Below are 24,654 nucleotides of genomic sequence, written 5' to 3' on the forward strand. Positions count from 1 at the left end.
TTTTCTTAGGCTCTTAACTTTTGATGGGTAAGAATAAACTTGAAGAAACTTATATTTTTAAAATCAGCATTAACATGCGATTCTTTTGATGTAACTATTGGTATCAAAATTCCGTTGTTTAGAGTTTCGGTTACTATTGAGCCGGGTCGCTCCTTACTACAGTTCGTTACCACGAACTCTTTGATAGGAATTTTTAAAGGTGCTAGAAACCTTACCGTGAAGAGCAAGGTATTGAGGAGGAGAGAGACCCTTTCTATACGGAATTACTTCTGTTCGTTTTGAGTTTTAATATTGCTCCTTACTTTCAGTTGAAAGAACTTTTTTTATTTAATCTGAACTGGAACTATCGGATTAGCAGATCAAAGATGTCCAGAGAAGACTGGATTTTTATTATAATTATTGAATCCTGTCTCTCCTTAGTCTCTTAAAAATAAAATAAAAAAGGAAAAAGAGGGAATGTCTTCCATCTTTTTTTTTGCCCTAGTTTGATTGCATCTTCTTTTCCTGTTCATTTTCCACATGGAAGGAAAACCAGCTTTTCCTGACGTACATTTTTTTTACAAAGATGTCGGCTGTTAGCCCGAGAGACCTGAGAAATTGAAGATATCACATTTTTCTGAAATATAATTGATGTTTTTGCAAATAAATGATTATTTATCTGGTCTTTATTGTTTATTTTAAAGATTAGAAAGGGAGATTGAATCTCTAGGACTAGAAGTTAGATTATAAACCGAGGAAATTATACAACACTAGCATAGGAAACTCAGTGAAAGTAACTGAAAATCCAGCAGCAGGCCTAGAAAATTGAACAACTTTAGTAAGGAAAATCCAATGAAAGAACTGAAAATCTAACAAACCAGATGGAAATCCAATAAGGATCTTAAAATCCAACACGCTGTTTTGTCAGCAAATTGAAAATTCAATAGTATGTGAGAACATCCGACTAGTTTGTTGTTCAACAAGTTGACAATTCGATTTTGGATATGGGAATCCAACATTTTTGCTTCTCAACAAATTCAGTATTCAATAATGATCATGGAATTCCAATATCAGCTTCAGCTGTTGAAGTTCTAATCTTGTTGTTGATAAACATTACAAACAATTTTAGTTGAATCTCAAACATTTTTTTACAGTACATGCAGCAAGGCAAATGCTGTAGGAAAACATATCAAATGAAAAGGAAAAACTCATCTAGATTTCGATTATGCAAATTACCATAGTTTTCTAGATAAAATGTTAGCAAAATAGGTGAAATTTTGGAGGTATTGAAAGTTCGGGGTGCAAGAATAGGTTTGAAAATTAATGCTAAACAGGCCGAGTCACTTGGACTAGGAATAAATGTGGGTAAATAGCTAATGTTAGGTAGCAGGTAAATCAATACGGTAGCAGGTGAATTGAACAGCTTCACGTATATGAGTAGCAATGTTAGCAAAGATAGTGGACGTATTGAAGGTGTAAAAAGAAGAATAGGCACAGGGTGTTTTTCACAGCTGAAAAAAAAAAGTTGGAATGAATAAGAGGATGGGCCTGTGAAATAAGATTAAAATATTGGAATAGTGTATTTTTCTCAGGAGATTGGTGCTAAATAGCATAGCTAAGTAGATGTTAGTAATAGTAGCAGCATTTCGCATATTTAACAATCTTCATCAAGAATGACGTGCATCATATTCTTTGGTGAAACCCCATCCCAATGATGCGACTGCGTCTTAGATTCAGCATTAATGTGTCACTAAAAACCAACATTTTTAAAGGAAAGTCTAAAAGTGCCCAAATGGTGCTAATATCTGGCAACATTGGTTATACTACCCAGATCGTGCTGGCAGGCCTTAAACTATTTAAGAAAAAATAAAAGGACTGCATCTGCATTAATTTATCAATAAACTCGCATCAAAGATGTTTAAGAAACAGCATTTATTCTTGTTTTTCTGGCACTATTTCTTCGAAGTAAACTTAAACGGTAAATGTAACGAAAATGCCGTTAAATTTATTGACTGGATTAACTTCGAATATCATTTTGAAATAATTTTAAGGTACCAAGTCTCGGCTAAATTTTTCAAAAAAAAATATGTGTTGCGTCTCTTGAAATAAAACATTTTCCTTTCAATTCATTGAGTTCCAAGAGAAGTTTGACCTTATTTTCGACAATCAATTTTCAAGGTCACGAATTACATTTCACTGTAACTTTACTTCGAGAAATGGCATAGAGACTTAATGTCTCCAGTTATGAAATTCCATGTGTAATTAGATTTAGTTCCATGCTTACACAGAATAATACAGCAGGAAATGAAACATTTTACGAACTAGAGGATTTCTAGACAAGGCTAATATAAAAAAAATCTTTGGAAAGACATTTAAAGGAAATTATTCCTTTGTAAAGTTATCTTCGCTTCGCGTATATTTAACAGTAAGCAAATATACTTTATCGTCCATCTCCAATTTCGAGATAATTTTTTTTTGTTTCCAATCTGCTTAAATATTTTTCCACCATAAGCCCCTTCGAGGCTTAGAATCTATTAACCGTTAAGTAGCGGAGAAAATAGCCAAACACAGTGTTGGCAGGTTATCAAAATAGCGTATCTGCTATTCGCTGGGAACAACCTGGGCAATCAAGTGAAAATTTTATGAAGCTTTCAATGACCTCACATTAAAGAGGTTTACGAAGTAGCGTTTTGCCTTAGTTCTTTGGCGTTTTTTTTCTTTTTTTAAGTAACCATAAAAATAAACCTAACGAAAATTGCAGATTTTGGAATATATAATGCTTTAAAGAAGGTACCCAAACTATATTTAATTGTCTTTTTTTTAGAGTTGTTTTTTTAAGAGTTTGCTTTATATTAGTCCCTATGAAAACTTGTTCGTACCCTGTGTTGGCCTCAGGGGGCTTAGACATCTTTATACTGCAAATTATCAACCCTTCCGGTGAATGATTCCTGTGATATTTATCGGTAATAGGGGGGGGGGATATAATTGAGAGATTTAAGCAACCACATTGGAAATGCAGGATACCTACAGAAAAAGTACTAGTTTAGAGTGAAAAATTATTTGTTTGTTATATCTCATAAAATACAATACTTTGTGCTAATTTTTTAATTAATTCAGGACAAAAAGGGAGCTAAGTCCAGACAGTTTCAGAAGACTCAATTTTAACATGCTTTTTTAAGGTAACACCACCAGCGTTTACTCAAAGCCTACTGTGTTTTTCGGAAACTCCCTATACATGCCAGTAGCCGTACGACTGTTAATGCTATAATCTATTAAAGCCATAAGCATAATGACTGGAGTGTAATTTCCAGTCAGAAAACGGCAGAGAGACCTTAGAACTTTATTAATGGAATTCCAAGCGTAATTAGGTTTAGTTCCTTGTTGTTGGAGAAAAACGCCGCAGGAAAAGAAACATTTTATAAACCAAGGGCTTTCAGGAAAGAGTTTATATAATAAAAGGTCCTTAATAATTCACAGAAAAGGCTCTGGTTTTAGATAGACGGACGTATTTGACTTTAAATTACATTTCCTTGATAGCAAATATTCATAATGAATAAGGCATACAATAAATATATGGTGCTAATCCCCAAAAAATCTTTGGCTTCAAAGGAGGGGTAAAACACACGAATTCTTTGAAGCTTAATTCAAAGAGAAAAATGAAAAGAAAAAGAAAAACAGAAAAAAAAGAAAATTATAAAGATTATCATCTTTAAAAATCTGTAAAAATCATCTGTAAAAAAGGAAAATATCACTCAACATACTGATTTTAATAGCTAACAGTCCAAATTGAATGATGGATTTAAGGCAACTGGGTGGATAACCTGAGAATCTCGAAATCGCAAGACAAATTAAATAAATTGACTTTAAAAAAATTAGCGTAAGATAATTAGCATCGAAGCACAGAAGTATTTTCTCAAACAAATTTAATAGATTTTAACAAAGCTCTGATTCATTTCTTCCATAATTGTTCAGGATACTCCTATCAGCTAAGGGCCTCTGAATAAAGCAAACTGTTACAACTATTATGAGCATGGAATGGTTTATTAAAGGTACCTACTTTCTTAGCGCATAAGAAATCATCTGCATAAGCTAGAAAGAGCACAAATCTTAAAACTGATACCTGGGGGACACCAAAATTCACTTCTGAGGGTGAGCGGAAAAGTGGACCAACAGAAATGCGTCTACCATTTAAATAAGGCTTAAACCAACAAAATGCAACCCCTATCGTTAACATTTGGTGCAGATGCCTTCCTGACATACGCTTAAGGAACAGTGTGATTTGTTTAAAAATTTACTCATTTAAAAAGTTGTCCTCTTTGTGCATATATTTTACAGTAAGCAAACATACTTGATATATATAATTCCTATTTAAACTCATTTTTCAGGACAAGCAAAAAGAATAATACGTTAAAGGCTGGCCATTTCCCCACCCCCTCCCCCACCCCTCGCGAAAGTGAACTAGTTTTATAAAGGGATACTTAAATATTTGATATGCGTTATGGCAGAGTAGGAACGCAAACAAAAGTTGTTGCGAGGCCATTGCTTTCTTTGAAAGTTTCGTTTAATTTATTATTAATTTTTAATTTATTTTTTTTATTTTTTTTTAATTTATTTAATTTATTTTAATTTATTAATTTATTAAATTTTTTTAATTTTTTTTAATTTAATTTTTTTATTTTTAATTTATTATAAGATTTAAGCAAGACCGGCTTTAAAAAAAAAAAAACGAATTTTTCGAGTAAGCAAAGTTAGACATTTTTATTTTACTTTTGTTTTATTTTCGAAGGCAAATCAGGGTAAAAGGCAATGACTCAGGTTAGGTTAGGATTAGGTTAGGTCAGGTTTATATCTTTTAAAACCTTATTAATTTTAGTAGCTTTCAAACACATTTTTCAAACACTTTAAAAGCAAATTTTAAAACAATTTTAAAAGGAAAAACTTCAGTCACCAAAAGCTCATTAAATGGTCACTGTATTGGATTACCCACTAATATTTTTTTAGCTATTCCATTGGGTGTAAAACCGGATAATACACTGTGACTGCGCTACCAACTAGACGTAATGTTCCCTTGGAAACATTTCCCTGTTTATTTAATCTCATTTTAATCAAAGCCCGAAGGAAGCCATTATATTATATTCTCTTTTTCAAGCCTTTTCATTTAAAATACAGTCTGTTATTTTAATAATAAAAAATTTTAGACTGAGGATGTTTACCACCAAGAAACAGACAAAACTGGAAATTTGCCTATAAGATCTGTGCAGCTATATGGTCTGTGCAGCTATCTTTAGACTAAAAGCAGATAACTCTATGTCTACACTACAAAACATACAAAATATATTCCCAATAGTTATATTTGAAGAAAGCAAAATGCAAAAAATAATACCTCAAACCCTTTTTTATACGAAAAGAAGAAAGATTATTAATCATAAGCCCAAAAACAGTGTTTTTTCAGAAATCTACAAAATTTGGGTTTTCAGCCACAGGAGTAGTATAATAATTAAGGGACATCAGTATGGAAGGAAGAGCATTGCAAGTCAAAAATGCAGATCCTTTAGATCTCCCAGATAGATTTCTAACGAATGAAGGATTTCTTTTCATATTAATTCAATTGTATTCGTGACCATGACAATTGACATCCATACCAATCAAACACACCAACTTGACTTTCCGGAAAATTTGTATACAGCAAGTCACATGCTAAAGAGAATCAAAATCCAAAAAAGGGGTTGTCATGGACAAAACTGTCGATAAACACCAGAATTGAACCCAATCACATTCAACCATACCCCATTTAACTTTCGGGCACATTTGTACTCAGTATATACAACATAAAGAGAGATTTTAAAACAAAAACAGCAATTTATCATTGACAAAAATTGTAAATTACAATTGACATTCAGGGCAATCACACTCAAGCAGACAAATTTAACTCTCAGGTGCATTTTTATACAGTATGACAAACATAAAAAGCGATTAGAAAACAAAAAGAAGAACTGTCATTGACTAAACTGTCTGTGACAATTGACATCCACATCAATTGCAATCAAACCCATGAATTTAACCTTCAGTTACAGTTTTATGCAGTATGACAAACACAAATAGTGATTAGAAAATAAAAAGGAGGACTGTCAGTGACAAAATTGTCAGTGACAATTGACCTTCACATCAATTACAGTCAAATTCATCAGTTTAATTTTCAGGCGCATGTTTTTGCAGTATGACAAACATAAAAAGTAACTAGAAAACAAAAAGAAGGACTGTCATTGCCAATATTATCATAGCACAATTGCACAAGACAACACAGCTCGGTCAAACGATCACAGGTAATCCCAATAATATGTTTGGGTATTGTCAGGGGCGTCACTTCCTATGGTACATGAGGCCAACTGCCCCTCCCAGACCTATGTTTATCCCCTTCCCCCCTTCCAGCTGAAATCTAGTTTTTTTCCAAAATCTTGTCCAAACTAAGATAAACCTGAATAATCAACAGAAACAGATCGGTTTTTTAGTACTTATTTACCTTTATAGAACTATATAGTACTTTTATATTGATAATAGTACCTTTATGATGCCAAAATGGCTTATTTTATAGTTTTCACTGTCATTTTCAGTTGATTTGGGAAAATTAACGCAAATTTGCTCCCCCCCCCCAGGATTTTGACAAAGTTACGTTACTCGATACTGTTGGTCATTCAAAATGTGGTCAGCATAGTGGAAAACTATTTGAATTAAATGATGAACTCCTGGTAAAATCTTATTCTTAAGAAAAGTTTCTTTTCAGGGCAGTTCAAAGTTTCTATTGCCTAACAATCCATAGACTAAAACTATTTGGCGTCGCATTGTACCTTTAAAAGTATAATTTCCTTTCACCATCGAGCGAATTAAAAAAGAAATATATAACCAAATAACAGAAAAAGGTTAGCTAATGGGTCCTATATAAAATTCTTTGAAAGCTGTAGATTAAGATCCAAGATTATCGAACAAGTTTCCTTAACTTGTTTAAGCCGTTGTATTCTATCTTATTTGGCTCATGTAGTTTCCAAGTTTACATTTTTTCAAACAGTTTGCGGTAACGAACTGTAGTGAGGAGTGACCCAGCTCAATAGTAACCGAAACTCTAAAAAATGGGATTTTGATACCAATAGATACATAAAAAGAATCGCATTTTAATGCTGATTTTGAATATATAAGTTTCATCAAGCTCACTCTAACCCATAGAAAGTTACGAGCCTGAGAAAATTTGCATTATTTTTGAAAATAGGGGAAACAACCCATAAAAGTCAACGACAATCACACCATCATATTCAGCGTATGAGAAAACTCTACTGTAGAAGTTTTAAGCCCCTATGTACAAAAAAAAATGGAATTTTGTATTTTTTTGCCAGGAGACAGATTACGGATGAGTGCTTATTTGTTGTTGTTTTTTCCCAGGGGTGATCGTATCGATCCAGTGGTCCTAAAATGTCGTGAGAGGGCTCATTCTAAAGGAAATTGAAGGTTCTAGTGCTGTTATCAAGTGATCAAAAATCAGAGAGCACCTAGGCGCCCTCCCAAGTACATTTTCCCAAAAGTCACCGGGTCAAAATTTTGAGATTGCCATTCTATTCAGCTTAGTCAAAAGCCTAATGACTATGTGTTTGAGGACAACTTAATCCCCCACAATCCCCGAGGGAGGGGCTGCAAGTTACAAAATTTGACCATCGTTTACATATAGTAATGGTTATTATGAAGTGTACAGACGTTTTGAGGGGGACTTTTTAACGTTTGGGTGGGGGAGTCGGGGGGAGGGGGTTATGTGGGAGTATCTTTCCATGGAGGAATTCATCATGAGGGAAGAAAATTTCCATGAAAAGGGCGCAGGATTTTCTAGCATTATTAAAAAAAAACACTGAGAAAATAAATTATATCTTTTTTCACCTGGAAGTAATGAGTAGCATTATAACTTAAAACGAACATAAATTATTACGTGTATAAGGGAGTTCGTCTCCTCCGAAATACCTTGCTCTTTACGCTAAAGTATTTTTAGTAATTTCAACTATTTATTCTACGGACTTTGTGATTCAGGGGTCATTCTTAAGCATTTGGGATGCAATTCAAGCTATAGTGTAAAGAGCGAGGTGTTGACGAGGGAGAAAACCTCCTCATATGCGTAATAAAAATACACAATAATAGAAGTTCGTCACGTAAGTTAATTCGTGACGAACTTCTAGTGATGTTTATTACTAAGAAAAACGTTCGTGCAAAAAATAAGAAAATATCTAGTTGCATTTTTAAGTAACCGAAAATCGGAGGGCAACTAGGCCTCCTCCCCCACCCCTTTTTTATCAAAATCGTCCGATCAAGACTGAGAGAAAGCCATTTAGCTAAAAAAAATATGCAAATTTCGTTTTAATTATTCATGTGCGGTGAGCGAAAATCAAAAAAATATATTAATTTAAAAACGTTCAGAAATTAAATAAAAAAAAGGTTTTTTGAACTGCAAGTAAGAAGCGACATCAAAACTTAAAGCGAACAGAAATTATTCCGTATATGAAAGAGGTTCTCCCCTCCGCGACGCCTCGCTCTTTACGCTAAAGTTTGTTTTATTGTTTTAAAAAGTAGAATTGTGACAATGAGTCAAACTTTAGCGTAAAGAGCGGGCCATTGCGTAGGGTAGAACCACTTTCATATACCAAGTAATATCTGTTCGCGTCAAGTTTTTCTGTCACCCCTTACTTGCAATTTAAAAAACTTGTTTTTATCTTTAATTTTTTGTTCAGATTGAGCTTGTCTTCTATTCTCGCGTAAAGACATTCCTGGAAATTAGAGCTTTTGATTCTGAGCGAAACATGTGGATGTCTTCAATATTTTACTTGTTTCAAACTTACTCCTAATGCGAGGAATAGTCCACTGTCTCATCGAATGATCTTAAATTCAAGTCCAAATTGCATATGAACTTTTACATTTTCAGAAATTGTTTCTGAAAATCTTTATCTTCAAAACTTTATCCGTTCTTTTATAGCTGTTCGTAATCTCTCTGTCTTTATAGAAATCAATTGTCTTCACAAAAAGACAAAAAAAGTAATAGACGAGAGAACGAATAGGTGATAATGTCTGTGAGATGTTAGGAATATATGTATAAAAAAAATCCCAAATAGAAAGACTTACCAAGGATCCCTGCAAGTCTGTTGAAACTCTTCATTCTTGTATACTCAATGAACGACTTCATGACTATGTCAGGGGTGCATCTTCCGTCAGCAGTATGAAGAACTAACTTATAGTTTGTCAATATGTTTCCGTCATTATTTATAGCTTCAATAGCTAGTCTTGCAGCTGAAAAATGAAAATAAAATTTTTACTTTTTGGTAAGCATATTTACAACACTTTGGCTACATACCCGTGTTGGGTAGCACTTAAGTTATGAAGGATAACAAGTCGATCCTTTCCGTTTTTAGCGGTATATAGGTGTCATATTTGGAGGACGGGGAGAGCTAGGCTTTTGATCCCCCCAAAAGTACCCCTTCCCCTGGAAAATACACCCCTACAAAAAACCACCCCCACCCCAAAAAGAATCCCGTGGAGAATTTTCCTGGGGGTACCCTCCGCGGGGAGGTGTTTTCAGGGGGGATTTTCTGGGGGGCTTCTCGCCGGCTCCCACGACGGTTGCTTAACAACAAAAAAAAAAAAATACCTAAGTTATTACCTCTTGGTAAGCATGTTTAAATTATTATGGCTGTATACCTTTAACGGGTAGCATTTAACCCTTAAAACAATGGTTCTTTGGCTATTAAAAAATAATCCCCTCTGGAAAATAAAAATACACCCCCACGGAAAATGACCCCTGAAAATAACCACCCCCCGAAAATACCCCCTCCCCCCGTGGGAAATAACCCCATGTGGAAAATATCCCCCTTACTGAGGGGAAACCGTCCCGTGGAAAATATATCGTCGCTGAATGAATGTTATTTCTAAAAATTTACTTTCCCCTGAAAATTTCCCCTCCTCCTGGAAAATACACCTTTGCAAAGTGCCCCCCCCCCAGAAGATTCCTGAGAAGAAGTTTCCTGGGGGTATTTTCCGCGTGGAGGGGGTATTTCCTAGGGGGCTCCCATCGCCAGCTCCCATGGACGGTTACTTATAAAAAAATACATAAGTTGTTACCTTTTGGTAAGCATGTTTATACTAATATGGCTGCATACCTTTAACGGGTAACATTTAACCCTTAAAAGAATGGTTCTTAGATTTTGAAAAATAAGCCTCCCTCGAAAATAAAATTACATCCCCACGGAAAATAACCACTGAAAATAACCCCATGTGGAAAATATCCCCTCGCTGAGGAGAAACCGTCCCGTGGAAAATAAGTCATCACTGAAATATATTATTTCCGAAAGTTTACTCCCCTGAAAATTTTCCCACACAATCCCCCCCTCCTGCAGAAAATTCCTCGTGAAAAATTTCCAAATGTTTCCCAATAACAGATACTATCTCAAGGCAATGAACAAATTACAAAACTTAAAAGGGGACTTAAACTTCTACAATGGGTTTTGTAGTTTGGAAGGGAGGGAGATTTCTCAAAGGGCGCGTCTTAATGCCAAAACATCCCAGCTCTCATTGAACCATCAGATAAATACACAATTAGTTCTAAGGAAAAGACAAGGGGAGGTAAAAATTGATGCATGATCCCCAACCGAAGGAGGATTTTCTGCGATTTCTTCCGGGAGAGCCGTATTTTCCGCTGGGGGGGTATTTTCCGTGAGGGGGGGTATTTTCCGCACGTGTTTTTTTTCCTGGGGTTGTTTTCCACAAAAGTGTATTTTCCACGCGGGGTATTTTCCATGGGAGGGGGGAGGTTTCCGGAGGGGTAAGTGCTAGCCACCAAAAAAAACATAGCTTGAGCCTTTTTTTATTTTGAATGGCATTCAGAATGGCATAAAATTTTAATTAGTTAGTTAGTTTTAAGTTTAATTTAATTTGCAGATTGGTATAAATTTGGCAGAAGGTAAAAATTCGCTACTGGTATCATGACTTCAACTGCTTTTGGCTACAACAGTACATCAATAAATTATTGCCTACATCAGTAAAGGATAGGAAAATTAGCTTTAACTATATAAAAATAGCTTTCCTATGTTAATACGCACATACCTAAGGTCTGATTTTGTTTATCAAACAGTTCGTGGTAACGAACTATAGGCCAAGTAAGGAGCGATGCGGCTCAATAGTAACCAAAGTCTAAAAAACAAAATTTTGATGCCAATAGATATATCTAAAAAAAATCAGCTTATTATGCTGATTTCAAATACATAAATTTCATTACGTTGAGTGTTGACAGTCAAAGGTTACGAGCCTGATATAATTTCATTATTTTTAAAAAGGGGGGAAACACCCCTAAAACACCCCTTTTGTCAGAAGAAATATGACGGATGAGTTCAAATTCGTAACCATACTGAAAAAAAATCGTCAAATTAAGAAAAAACCTTTTCGAATGATGATTCAGGGGGTATCAAACAGTTCGTGGTAACGAACTGTAGTAAGGAGCGACCTGGCTCAATAGTAACCAAAACTCTAAGAAATGGAATTTCCTTCTTCCTTCTCAACGCCCCGCTCTTTACGCTAAAGTTTTTTACTGTTTTAAAATGTAGAGTTAAGCGAAGAGTCAAACTTTAGCGTAAAAAGCGGGGCGTTGAGGAGAAAAGACCCCTTTCATGTACGGAGTAATTTCTATTTGTTTTAAGTTTTAATGTCGCTCCTTACTTTCATTTGAAAAACTTGTTTTTTTTATTTAATCCTAGGTAGGCATAGGCAAGTTAACGTGAGCTTCAAAGTAAGGATTGAGGTACATTTTCATTATGTTAAATGATGCAGCTGATTTACATTGATGTTAAAAAAGAGGATGTGGTGGAGGCTCTTCTGGTTCTATACACCCGAGCCAAAATCTTATCACTTGGACAAAATGAATGAAGAGGAAGCTTCTTCATCATGCAGAGTTGTTTGCACTGATTATACTGATGGTATCAAACATAACGCAGTCCTTTGTTTCAGATAGAAAGTAATCTTTCAGTACTTAGTATTTCCCCTTTCTAAAAATGGTACCATGGAAAGTAATTTGACATTGCAAAATTTTCTCCTAGGAACGACATTACAAAAGGATCCTTCTTAAGCAATTAGAATGAAAATAAAAGACTGCATGTAAAGATCGTTCTGTTATGGAGCTTTAACTACTCCCAAAACAAAATTATTTCTTACACGTGCCTTCCTTTAGTCAATATCTAAGAAATGAATCAAAAAGAGAAAGAATGATGCAAGAAATAAAAGCTTAGGAAGGAAAATTAAAAGGAGCATTTCAAGGCAAAGTGACAATTTAAATTATTGTGACATATTAAGATAAACAAATGTTTAAAGTGTGCTTTTTGGTTATTTCGGGACTACTTTGAGATTCAAAGTGGCGGATATCATTTTTTTTTTGGGGGGGGGGATAGGAATTAAAGAAACTAAAAGATCGTATTAAAGAAATACCAATATTCAAGAAATACGTACAATTGAAGAAATACGAATAATTACGGTATCAGTATTGAAGCTCCGCACGTTATCCATCTGCGTACAATCTTCTTGAATTTGAGAAGTTCCAGTTCAATTAGACCACAGACCTAAGCTATATACTTGCCGTTTACTACAGACTACCCAAGCAAATTAATCAGCCAAAATTGATTTACTAATAGCCATTTTACTGTAAAAGAGTATAGTTTCATCAGGTTTTCGGTAATTACCAAGAATGGTAGTTATCAAGGCTAACGTAATGTTGTATCATCTATTTTTGTTCTTCCCGTTATGGAAAAATATCTTAGAAACCCTTGCCGTCACTCAGGGCCACATCCAGGGAGGGTGGGTAAGATAGGGGGTATACAAAAATGAATACAAACAAATTTTGATACGTTTTTTTATTTTTTTCACACCCGCCCCTCCAACCCAAAGACAGATCTTTTTGTACCCCCATCCCCCGAAAAAAAATAATGGATACGGCCCTGCTGTCACTGCAAATGTTTCAGGCTTCAAAAACGCAGTTTCACAGGCATTTGGCGGCCAGCAATGCAGGAGGACTAGGACGACAAAATGACCCAAATTACATTTGAATTCATTGCCCAGTTGCAACTTACATTGAAATGGAATTTTATATATATATATATTTTTTAAATATGATTATCATATTGACTCTTTTGTTGTTATGTTATCGTATTTTTGTATCATATATCGTTTATTATGGTTAAAGGACGATATTGAAATTTGATAATCGTAAGCCTTTTTTTCTTCACTCTAGACAAAATGTTTAAGATGACTTCACGATGAACTTTCTTGAAAAATTCCTCATATAGCTATAAATGACTTTCTAAAACAAGTAAGGAGTAGTTTCATTCCAATCCCTGGTAGCTTCCTTAATCATGGCTGCTGCGGTAGCTGCAACCTAGTAAAGGATCCTATTAATCGCAATCAGATCCCTTGCTGAGACTTGACTTTTTGAGGTAGCCTCAAAGAACAATTCAGGAAACTAAAAACTGAGGCATTGGGTGCAATTTCACAATCAGCCCCTAAGACAATCAAAGGAACTCCAAAGATCCATGTTCAGCCTGTGTCAGAGTGAGTTCAACCTGTAAGAGCTTCCTGTATCTGCGTATAACCAAAATTCGTTAAGTGCTATCGCAATCAGCACTCCCATGAAAATTTTAACAAGACATACTGAAGGAATTCTTCTTCTTGTGTAAACTACACCGTGCACACTGCTAGGATGGATATCTTCCACTCTTGATAAGGGAAGTTGTGAACTTCCGTGGACATCAAATGCGGCTTATACCATTTTTTTGGCTTCAGAGAGATTTCCTTGACCACGCACTTTTCAACACGCTCCATTCTTTATGAGCCCCACTCTTTGAGGGAGCTTCTTGCATTCGGATCTTTCATATTTTTCAACGAGCCTATATTGCGGTAGAGTTTCGAAAAGTATATTTTCTAACTGTGATTCAACTGTGTTTTTGGCGTGTAGAGACACTGTACCTACCATATACAAAATGAAGACGAATGGGTTACTCATTGAAGGCCACAAGCCCGGTCAAAAAGTGGCGTAATACTTTTTCTTTCGCTCATGTGCATAGAATCTTAGCTCCTGACTTACCTGGTACTAATCCTGCAGCTGTGTAGCCATCGCCTGTAATTGGAAATATTCCTCCAATTTCAATTTCTGGTTTCTGTCGAGCGATTTCAGGTATCCAATGCTTCCACAACTCTTGACCTTCGTTATTCAACCATTCACAGGCAATTTTGGAAATGTCTTGACCTCTTCTTCTATTGTATAGATTCAAGAGACGACCATAGTCTGACTGATGGAAGTATACATTTTGCACAGCCTGTAAAAGGACTAAGATTAATAATGGATTAAATGATCAGTTACGTTTTGAAAGCAGAAGTAATCTTTAATGGGCATGAGTGGAAGTTTGTGTAGACTCTGGAGGGTTCGCCAGGAATAAAACTTAGACAAAATTGTATGATTAGCCAATGCTCAGATATTCACTTGAAAAAGCCTTACAGACTCATAATATTGGTTGGTAAACGAAGATCTTTACTGAACTTAAATATTAAGATTACACTTTGGACAATCTTTCTTCGGAGCCTATTCGTGGTTTTAAAATCGAAGATCGACTGTCTCAGTGAACATCAACTATTTTCAATATTAAATAGAACTGATGTTACACCGACTATCAAACAGTTCGTGATAACGAACTGTAGTAAGGAGTGACCCGACTAAATAGTAAACGAAACTCTAAAAAACTGAATTTTGATACTAAAAGATACATCAAAAGAATTAGATTTTCATGCTGACTTTAAATATATAAATTTCATCAAATTTAGTCTTTGTTATCAAAAGTTAAGAGCCTGAGAACATTTGCCTTATTTTAGAAAATAGGGGGAAACACCCACTAAAAGTCATAGAATTTTAACGAAAATCACACCATCGCATTTAGCGTATCAGAGAGCCCTATTGCAAAAATTTCAAGCTCCTATCTACAAAAACGTGGAATTTCGTATTTTTTGCCAGAAGACAGATCACGGGTGCGTGTTTATTTGTTTTTTTGTTGTTTTTTTTTTTTTTTATCCCAGGGGTCATCGTATCGACTAGGTGGTCCTAGAATGTAGCAAGAGGGCCCATTCTAACGGAAATGAAAAGTTCTAGTGCCCTTTTTAAGTGACCAAAAAGATTGGAGGGCACATAGGCCCCCTCCCACGCTCATTTTTTTCCCAAAGTAAACGGATCAAAATTTTGAGATAACCACTTTGTTCAGCATAGTCGAAAACCATAAAAATTATGTCTTTGGGGATGACTTACTCCCCCACAGTCCCCGGGGGAGGGGCTGCAAGTTACAAACTTTGACCATTGTTTACATACAGTTATGGTTATTGGGAAGTGTACAGACGTTTTCAGTGGGATTTTTTTTGTTGGGGGGTTGATGGGAGGGGGCTATGTGGGAGGATCTTTCCTTGGAAGAATATACCATGGGGGAAGAAAAATTCAATGAAAAGGGCGCAGGATTTTCTAGCATTACTATAAAAAAAATGAAAAAATAAACATGAAAAAGTTTTTCAATTGAAAGTAAGGAGTAGCATTAAAACTTAAGACAAAAGAGATTATTACGCATATGAGGGGTTCTTCTCCGCCTAAGTACCTCACTCTTTATGCTAAAGTATCTTTAGTAATTTCAACTATTTATTCTATGGCATTTCTTTCAGGGGTCACTCTTAAAGAATTGGGACAAAACTTAAGCTTTATTGTAAAGAGCGAGGTATTAACGAGGGGACAAACCACCTTATATACATAATAAAATATAAGAATATAGGAGTTTGTTACGTAAGTTAATTCTTAATTTACGTATATTTTTTACTAATAAAAACTTTGTTAAAAATTAAAAGTTCTAGTTCCCTTTTTAAGTAACCAAAAAATTGGAGGGTAACTAGGCCTCCTTCTCCACCCCTTATTTTTCAAAATCGTCTGATCAAAACTAAGAGAAAGCCATTTAGCCAAAAAAAGAATTAATATGCAAATTTATTTTAATAATTTATGTGCGAAGAGCCAAAATCAAACATGTATTAATTCAAATCGTTCAAAACGAGAGAAAGAGTCAAACTTTAGCGTATAGAGCGGGACGTTGAGAAGGGAATAGCCCCTTTTATACACGGAGTAATTTCTGTTCGTTTTAAGTTTTAATGTCGCTCCTTACTTTCAGTTAGAAAAACTAGTTTTTTTATTTAATCTATTAACAAGAGGCGGTTCCAACGACAATCGGTACTAAATTTCAGCTATTGTGATTTTACTTTCAAGGATCTTATCCGGTAGAAATGTGGTTTCACGATCGAGGACCGCCGAGATTAAAAATTCTTATGTTCCAGCTCCAGACTTCACATCCTTTATAACAATCTGGATGATCGCTGGGAAATATCTTATAAACTCATAATCTTGAATGAAAGAACTAGCGTTCCCCCAGCTATCTAGATTAATAAAAGACAGTTCCCAACAAAATCGAGATGGCATTTTAGCTAAACCGGTTTTCCTTCAACGATCTTTCGCCGGGGCAAGATTATGGCTTCAAAATCAAGAATCACAATTGAGAATTTAAAAAATTGTAAAAACTGACGTCTGGGAGCTATATAGAATTAAAAATAAAACTGCTTTTACGACAATAAAAATTGAGTCTAACTATCCTTATTATACTTTCGAGAATGTTTCTCTAGGGCAAGTTTGCGGTTTGAGGGTTGCCTAGATTAGGTTTTTTTATCCTCACGTGCCAGTCTTCAAATCCTTTTCGACAATTTTGATGGTCGCTTTAAAAAGCTCATAATCTTGATTATAAGAACTATGGCTCCCCGAATTATCTAGATTAACGAAAGGCAGTTCCAACGGCAACAGAGATAGAATTGTAACTAATCTGATTTTCCTTCAGTGATCTTTCTCCGGGCAAGATTACTGTTTAAAATGTAGAATTGCAAAATATAAAATCTTTGGTTCCAGCGCCAATCTTCAACTCGTTTTCAACAGTTTGGGTACTTGCTGGAAGACACCTTTTAAACTTATAATTGCTGTTGTGAAAACTGACTCCCGGCAACCAAATGTATCAAGAAAAAGATGTTCCTGGCAGCAATCAGCATTGAGTTTTAACTATCCCGATTATACTTTCAAGAATATTTTTTTGGGGCAAGATTGTGTGTTTACATTTGAGGATTGTCTAGAGTAGGGTTTTTATCTTCCCGTGCTCGTCTTCAATTCCCTTCCAACAAATTGGATGGTCGCTTGAAAACATATTAAAGACTTATAATTATGATTCTTAAAACTACCGTTCTCCCAGCTATCTAGATTAATGAAGAGCAGTTCCAACAACAACCAAGGTAGAGTTTTATATACACCAATTTTCCTTCAACGATCTTTCTCATGGACCAAATCGAGGTTTTAAAATCGAGAGTCACAAAATCCAAAACTCTTTGGTTTCAGCTTCAATCTTAATTTTTTTTTAAAGTCTGAATACAGAAAAAACTTTTTAAAATTATAGTTGTGAAAACTGATATTCCATCAACAGTCAACTATATACAGTAGTTTAAGAAAAAGACAGTTCTGACAGCAATCGAGACTGAGTTTTTACTATCGATATTATTAATACTATCGACAATATTTTCCTGGGCAAGATTATGGCGCTGACCTCTTTCGCGGACGACACTGCGATAACAGTAATTGGTAGTTGTCTTTACGCAGTTTTATAGTTGGTAGTTCCCTGGCAGTTAATACATCTAAAACAAAATAAAATTATTTTTAGTAGAACGGGTAGGTTACTTTATGATAATAGTACCATATTTTTGGACATTTTCCCGTTAAACAAGTTCATGAAATTAGGTATTTGGGATTTTATTATTGATATTCTTGTCAATCTTTCCCTAGGGCAAGATTATGGTTTTACGATTGAAGGTTACCTAGATTATGGTTTTTGATCTTCCACTGCCAGTGTTCAATCCCTTTTCAATAGTCTGAATAAGCGCAGGAAGACACAATATAAAGTAATAATTTCTGTCAAAAAAACTGATGTTCGATCGAATTTATTGATCAAGAAAAGACAGTTCTGACAACAATCGAGATTCATTTTTAACTATTCCGGTTATATTTTCGAGAATCTTTCTCTAGGGCAAGCTTGTGGTTTTATGACTGAAAATCACCTAGATTAAGGTTTTTATCTTCCAGATCCAGTCTTCTAATCCTTTTTGACAATCTGGATAGTCGCTGAAAAATTCTTAGAAGATCATAAACTTAATTCCAAAAGCTGAAGTTAAACCAACTATCTAGTTTAGCGAAAAACGAATCTGGCGGCAATCCAAATTGAATTTTAACTACCCGATTTATGTCTCCTTTTCAACTTTTCTTCTTTGAGAAAATGACAAAAAAATTAAGATATAAGTTTAAGCATTTAATCTCATTTTTTACTTATTGACAGTGAAGGATTGCTGTAATTTCGGAACATGAAATCTAACCATGCTTTTTAACTTAATAAAAATCAGCCTTCGGTAGGGAAACTCAACTCAGAACAAATAGCTTGCGGGATTCGTTCCCCAAGTAAAGTCTTTTGTTTTTATTATTAGTTAAAGATCCTTAATGGACCTCTAGTATATTTTCTTAGGCAGGATACAGAGGCTGATTGTAAAAGAAAATATTATTTTAAACGTGATGAAACTTTCCATCCAGTAGAATAAAGTAGCAAAAATATTAGGAATTTGCAGGCACTATCTGAAGTGGAATGTCTGATTTGGGGAATTGCGCAAAATAATTCGGGTATCTTTTTTTTCATGAGCTAGTGTTTTGGACGGGGTAATACAGTATCTGAATGATTCATAAATTAGTCACAATATTTGGAATATTGCCAGGTAATTCGTCCTCATAGTGCTTTAAGGTTCAAAATGAACTTTTTTTTTTTACCAAAAATAATGAAAGTCCAAGTATTTCAACCTCATATCCAGGAGGCCTTATCAGGGGAAAAATACAATAAAACCTTAGCTGAAACAAACATAAGGAAACGGACGAGAAAAAAAAAACAATAATACACAAAACCAAAATGAAAAAGGTAAAGAAAATTCAAATCTATACAAAGTCCAACATGATTTTATCGTTTTTATTTGATTGGTATTTTTTTTTTATTTTTTCTCGCCCCTTCTTTATATGTTTGCTTAAGCTAAGTTTAAGCAGAAGTTGTACCTGCTCTTTCAATATTTTCATTTCGTTTTAGTTGTAAACGGAAAGGTATTATTTTAAAAAAAATTTTACACTAAGGTGAAACTGGATATTAGACCAAAATGTTGCACTCTTAACATTTGACCCTAGGGAAAAACCCCACTAGAGCCAATTAACGTTCTCAGCGAATTCAAATTAACTGAGAGGAGAAAAAAAAGTACAATCCTTGAAAACACAAGAATTCATGATTTTGTATGGTAAATAAAGAGTGGTCCTCGTCAATAGTAAATAAAACATAGGATTTTGAAGAAAAAAGTCCATGCATTAAACTGATTTAGTTTGCTTACTGGTATATACAATTTAGTCAATTTATCAGTTATGACCATGCATTGGGTGGAAGGTATTTATTTCGGGCATTTGTCAGTGTTCCATTTCCAATTTTAGAAGATCAGGGAAAAGTATTGGATTGCTAGGGATATGTAACAAAATTTCGGTGACAAAAATGGTATTAAAAACAGAGATGTTCGTACAAGTGCGTCAAAAGTGGGTTCAAAATCTCTTTAGGCAACAGCAGCACCTCATAGATTTTACCACCCAGTAGATTTCTTTTCTCAGGGAAGATTTCTTCTCCTCTTTTGCTGAGAAATGTCTTTCTCCTTTAGCAGATGATGGTATGATCGTATAATACTCGCAGAAAAAGCCCTTTTGCCATGGGATACAACCCTAGAGTACTCATCTCTGTATTTCTGTCATTGAAATAATTCAACTTCCGCACTTCATCAACTTTCACCGACTCCATGTCTTTCCCCTGACGCAAATGACGATAAAGTCGTGCTATCCTCGAAGAAAGAGCCTTTCACCGTGGGCCGTGGGATACAAGCCTAAGGCACTAACTTTCTGTTTCTGTCATTGAATAATTCAAGAACTGCACTTCGTCAGTTGCATCACCGTCAAAGACTTTCTCACCGAGACCCACACAAGAATCACTATGGAAATTTATTCAACCTATATCTGTCAGGTAGGTACAATCTGTCGGTGGAAGGTACAGATTTCAGGCCCTTTACCAGTGTTGCATTTCCGATACTGGAAATTCAGGAAAAAGCATTGGATTATTGAGAATATAAGACGGAATTTCGTTGACAAAAATGTTAATGTGAAAATAGAGATACTCGTACAAGTACGTCAAAAGTGGCTTCGAACTAATTCATATATTTTGCCGTCCAATAGATTTCTTTTCTCAGCGAAAATTGTCCCTCCTATCCTATTAAATATGCCTTCCCCCTAAAGGAGATGATAGCAAAGTCGTGTTATATTCGCAGGAAAGGCTTTTCACCGTGGGATGAGATACAACTGGGTACTCAACTCACTGTCTCTGTCATTGAAATATTTCAAAAACTGCACTTTTTCAGATGCATCATTGTCAAAGACTTTCTCCCCGATTCTTGCACAAGAATCCCTGCCGAAATAAGAAACTTCTTCCACCGATCAAGTTCTAACACTTATATTTTTTTATATTTTTTATATTATATTAATATTTATTTGTAGTTCTTAAATTCCTTCGTTAATTTTACTTCCAGCATAAACAGCTTTGACTTGTGATCAATGTTGCGTTGTTATGAGATCAAGTTGTTAGCTTCAATGAACATCTTGCTCAATTTATCAAGTTGTTAAAAATTGCGAAGTTACAAACCCAAGTTTTTATTTCTAACGAGGGAGCGTAAATTGCGTTTTTGTATCGGATACGACGGATAACATTGCCAGGGAGACAGAGGATACAGTCGAAAATGTCTAACCAAAATGCGCTATGGGAGAAGTTATGCAACATTTTGACAAGGGTTGCTCTCTTCTTCAAGGCACTTCCAACAATACAACTGCATATGTTATGCAGTTGATGCAAAGTTATGCAATATTTTGACAAGGGTTGCTCTCTTCTTCAAGGCACTTCCAACAATACAACTGCATATGTTTTGTCAAAAGATGTTATTAAATATATTCCGTATTTTCCTTCAAAACCGAGTAATAGTTGTAGTTCTTTACTAGAGGGTATTTGTAGTGACCTAATATAATAAAATATACATTCCCATTGCCCCTCGCAAATAAAAACATTTGTCAGAAAACTTAGAAATTTTTGGAGAAGAAAGACGCTATAACATGTAATCCGTCAATGACGTTGAAAAGGGAAATTCTAGTGTCCCAATATATGATCATCAAAAGCCGTAGAGGCAATAGATTTGAATATATTTACTATTACTCATAATTAGCCTTTACACTAACGTTGATCCTCATTTTGAATTTATCAAAAATGATCTTGGTTTTTTTTGTCCTCAACCACTGCAATAGTTGCTGCAAACTGCTCATTTCTTCGGATTACTTAAGATTAATGTTCCCCTCCTCAACGCCTCACTCTTTACACTAAAGTTATTTATTGTTTTAAAAAGTATAGTTGTGAGAAGAAAAAACTTGTTTTTTTATTTAATAATATCAATGAGGCTAGTAGCTGGTTTCTTATTGAATCGGGAGTGAAGAAGAATTGTATTCTACCCCAAGTTATGTAAACCATTTTGATGAATTTTTTCCTAAGGAACACAGAGAAGGCTGTGTGATAGCATGTAATCAGATTTAAATTATGCTTATGATTTGAATGCCCTAGATGAAAATGCCGGGAAAATGAAAGAGTTTATGTTGTTTCGATATTTCAGGCTGCAAGAATAGGTCTGGAACTTAATCATAAGAAGGCCAAGTCACTTAGACCCAGGAACAAATGAAGGTGAAGAGGTGATGTTAACTGATATTAAAGATGGTAAATGCAGTGAAGATGTTAAAAGTAGAGTGGCCATAACCTAGGCTGCTTTCCACAGTAAAAACAAAAAAAAATTGGAAGAATAGGAAGCCAAGTCTGCAATCCATATTAGAATATTAACTGGGGAGTCCTAAGCACTAATGTTAGGTGGTTCACGAATATGCCAAAAGAAAACGACACAATGTTGTGTTCTTTTTATTGAAGTCAGTGAGAACAAGACTATAATTGGTTTTCAAAACACTTCCAAAGACTACCCTTGAAAAAAGGTTCGACGATTTACATTTCCTTCGTTTCGACCAAAAGTCTACTGATTTTAAGCAACCTTTGCAATTTTTTAGAACAAAGCAATCGAAACACTGTACCTGAATTATGTTTCAAAACCAAGAAGCGTAAGTCTAAATAGGAACAGTCTAGTAACAGTAAAGCTATGTTACATGATGGTGAAAATTGTTACATTATTAGGATGAACAAAGGAATTCCCTGCTTTTGCTTCAAAAGCAAAATCAATAACTTGATTATTAGATTGCATGTTTCAGCATAAAAAGATAAAACAGCTTGGTAGTGTTGACCCCCTGCATTTGGAATTAGTTCTGATTATGGTACGGCTGAGATTGCAACTTGTATATCATCATGACTTGTTGCCAATATCAATACACATCCTTTGTCCTCGTGAACAGTCAGCCAGGAGAAAAAAAATTTGAATTTTACTGCTTTCTCATATTAAAAATTCGCCTTTCATGATATTACTTCCCTGATTTCAGAGAGAAGAAAATTTAAATTCAAGTTTTTAACTCATAATATGAGGATACCACATTTGATGTCATTCTTAGTTGCGTCTTGGATGTCAGGGTATACAGATAACCATTAAAAAAAAGCTGCCCTCGGTATTTTTCAGGATTTCAGAATACTTTTCTTCCCTTATCTCAGAGAATCGAGGGAGTAAAGCTCTTTCATGAAAAAAGAAGTGTGAAAGAGAGACGAGATCATTAGCAGTTTCTGATAAATTACAGTTAATTGAGACTGTCTTAATTGAGTCAGCTTTATTTGCTCTTCAAAGGAAATGAATGCTGCACAGGCTTATAGCTAAGGTCTAATTCCCTCCCCACGCCTTAGCAGAATGAACGCTGACATAAAGGCAACCGGAATGGGATAAAACAAATTTTTCACAATGCCTCAAGAATGAAAGAGCTTTTTAATGCACATTTCTCTTAAACAATGATATTAAATATTCCAATGTTTTAAAAGGCAGTTGGTAAACAAAGCACTTGCAATTATCCATTCATACATTTATTAGACTCGTATATTCTATCGCTAAATCCCTATAAAATTTAGTGTAAAGAGCGTAGGGTTGAGGAGCCAGCTGCCTTCCTCATGTGAAATAATTGTTGTTCTTTTTTAAGTTTTATCACCACTCTTTACTACCAAAAAAACATACAGAAATTACTCCGTATATAAAGGGGCTTTTCCCTCCTCATTGCTCCGCTCTTTATGCTATAGTTTGACTCTTTCTCTCAACTTTACTTTTTAAAACAGTAAAAAACTTTAACGTAAAGAGCGGGGTGTTGAGGAGGGAAAAGCCCCTTTAATATACGGAATAATTTCTTTTCGTTTTAAATTTTAATGTCGCTCCTTACTTTCAGTTAAAAAACTTGTTTTTTTTCATTTAATTTCTGAACTTTTTTGAATTAATACATTTTTTTATTTTGGCTGTCCGCAGACGAATAATTAAAACGAAATTTGCATATTTGCAAAATATTGTCCGCAGACGAATAATTAAAACGAAATTTGCATATTATTTTTTTCTTTTTGGCTAAATGGCTTTCTCTTAGTTTTGATCAGAAGATTCTGAGAAAAAAGGGGTGCAGGAGGAGGCCTAATTGCCCTCCAATCTTTTGGTTACTTAAAAAGGTAACTAGAACTTTTGATTTTATATGAACGTTTTTATTAATAGAAAATATACGTAACTAACGAATTAACTTACGTAACGAATTTCTATACTTGTATATTTTTATTACGTATATGAGGGGGTTTTCCCCCTCGTTAATAACTCGCTCTACACACCAAAGCTTAAATTTTGCCCCAATTCTTTAAGAATGACCCCTGAATCACAAATGCCGTAGAATAAATAGTTGAAATTACTAAAAATACTTTAGCGTAAAGAGCGAGGTATTTAGGAGGAGATGAACCCCACATATATATAATAATTTCTGTTCTTTTTAAGTTTTAATGTTGCTCCTTACTTTCAGTTGAAAAAACTTTTCCACATTTATTTTTTAATTGTTTTGATTTAAATAGTGCTAAAATATCCTGCGCCACCTTTATAAAGATTATCTTCTCCAGTGACAAATTCCTCCATGGAAAGATCCTCCCACGTAATCCCCTCCCTTCAACACCCCCCTCCCAGCCAAAAAAAAACCTGAAAATGTCTCTACACTTCCCAATAGCCATTACTATACCTAGACACTGGTCAAATGTTACAACTTGCAGTCCTTCCCCCTTGGACTGTGAGGGAGTAAGTCGTTCCCAAAAACATTGTTATTAGAGGGTATTGTCATGGGTTTTTTGACTATGCTGAACAAAATGGCTATCTCAAAATTTTTATCCGTTGACTTTGGGAAAAATGAGCGTGGGAGGGGGCCTAGGTTCCCTCCGA

At 34.9% G+C, this 24,654-nt stretch overlaps 1 protein-coding gene across 3 annotated transcripts in view; it reads right to left on the minus strand.

Moving 5' to 3' along the window:
• LOC136042185 (uncharacterized) overlaps positions 1–24,654 on the minus strand; it is a 440,431-nt gene that overhangs the window by 132,283 nt on the left and 283,494 nt on the right. For all 3 annotated transcript variants that reach the window (XM_065727116.1, XM_065727115.1, XM_065727117.1), the window contains 2 exons: positions 14,120–14,351; positions 9,127–9,291 (listed from right to left, as the gene is read on the minus strand). In XM_065727116.1, the coding sequence (XP_065583188.1) occupies positions 9,127–9,291; positions 14,120–14,351 (397 nt within the window). The remainder of the gene's footprint in view (positions 1–9,126; positions 9,292–14,119; positions 14,352–24,654) is intronic.

This window comes from Artemia franciscana, unplaced genomic scaffold, assembly GCF_032884065.1.
Source record: "Artemia franciscana unplaced genomic scaffold, ASM3288406v1 PGA_scaffold_74, whole genome shotgun sequence".
In the NCBI taxonomy this organism is placed as follows: Eukaryota; Metazoa; Arthropoda; class Branchiopoda; order Anostraca; family Artemiidae; genus Artemia; species Artemia franciscana.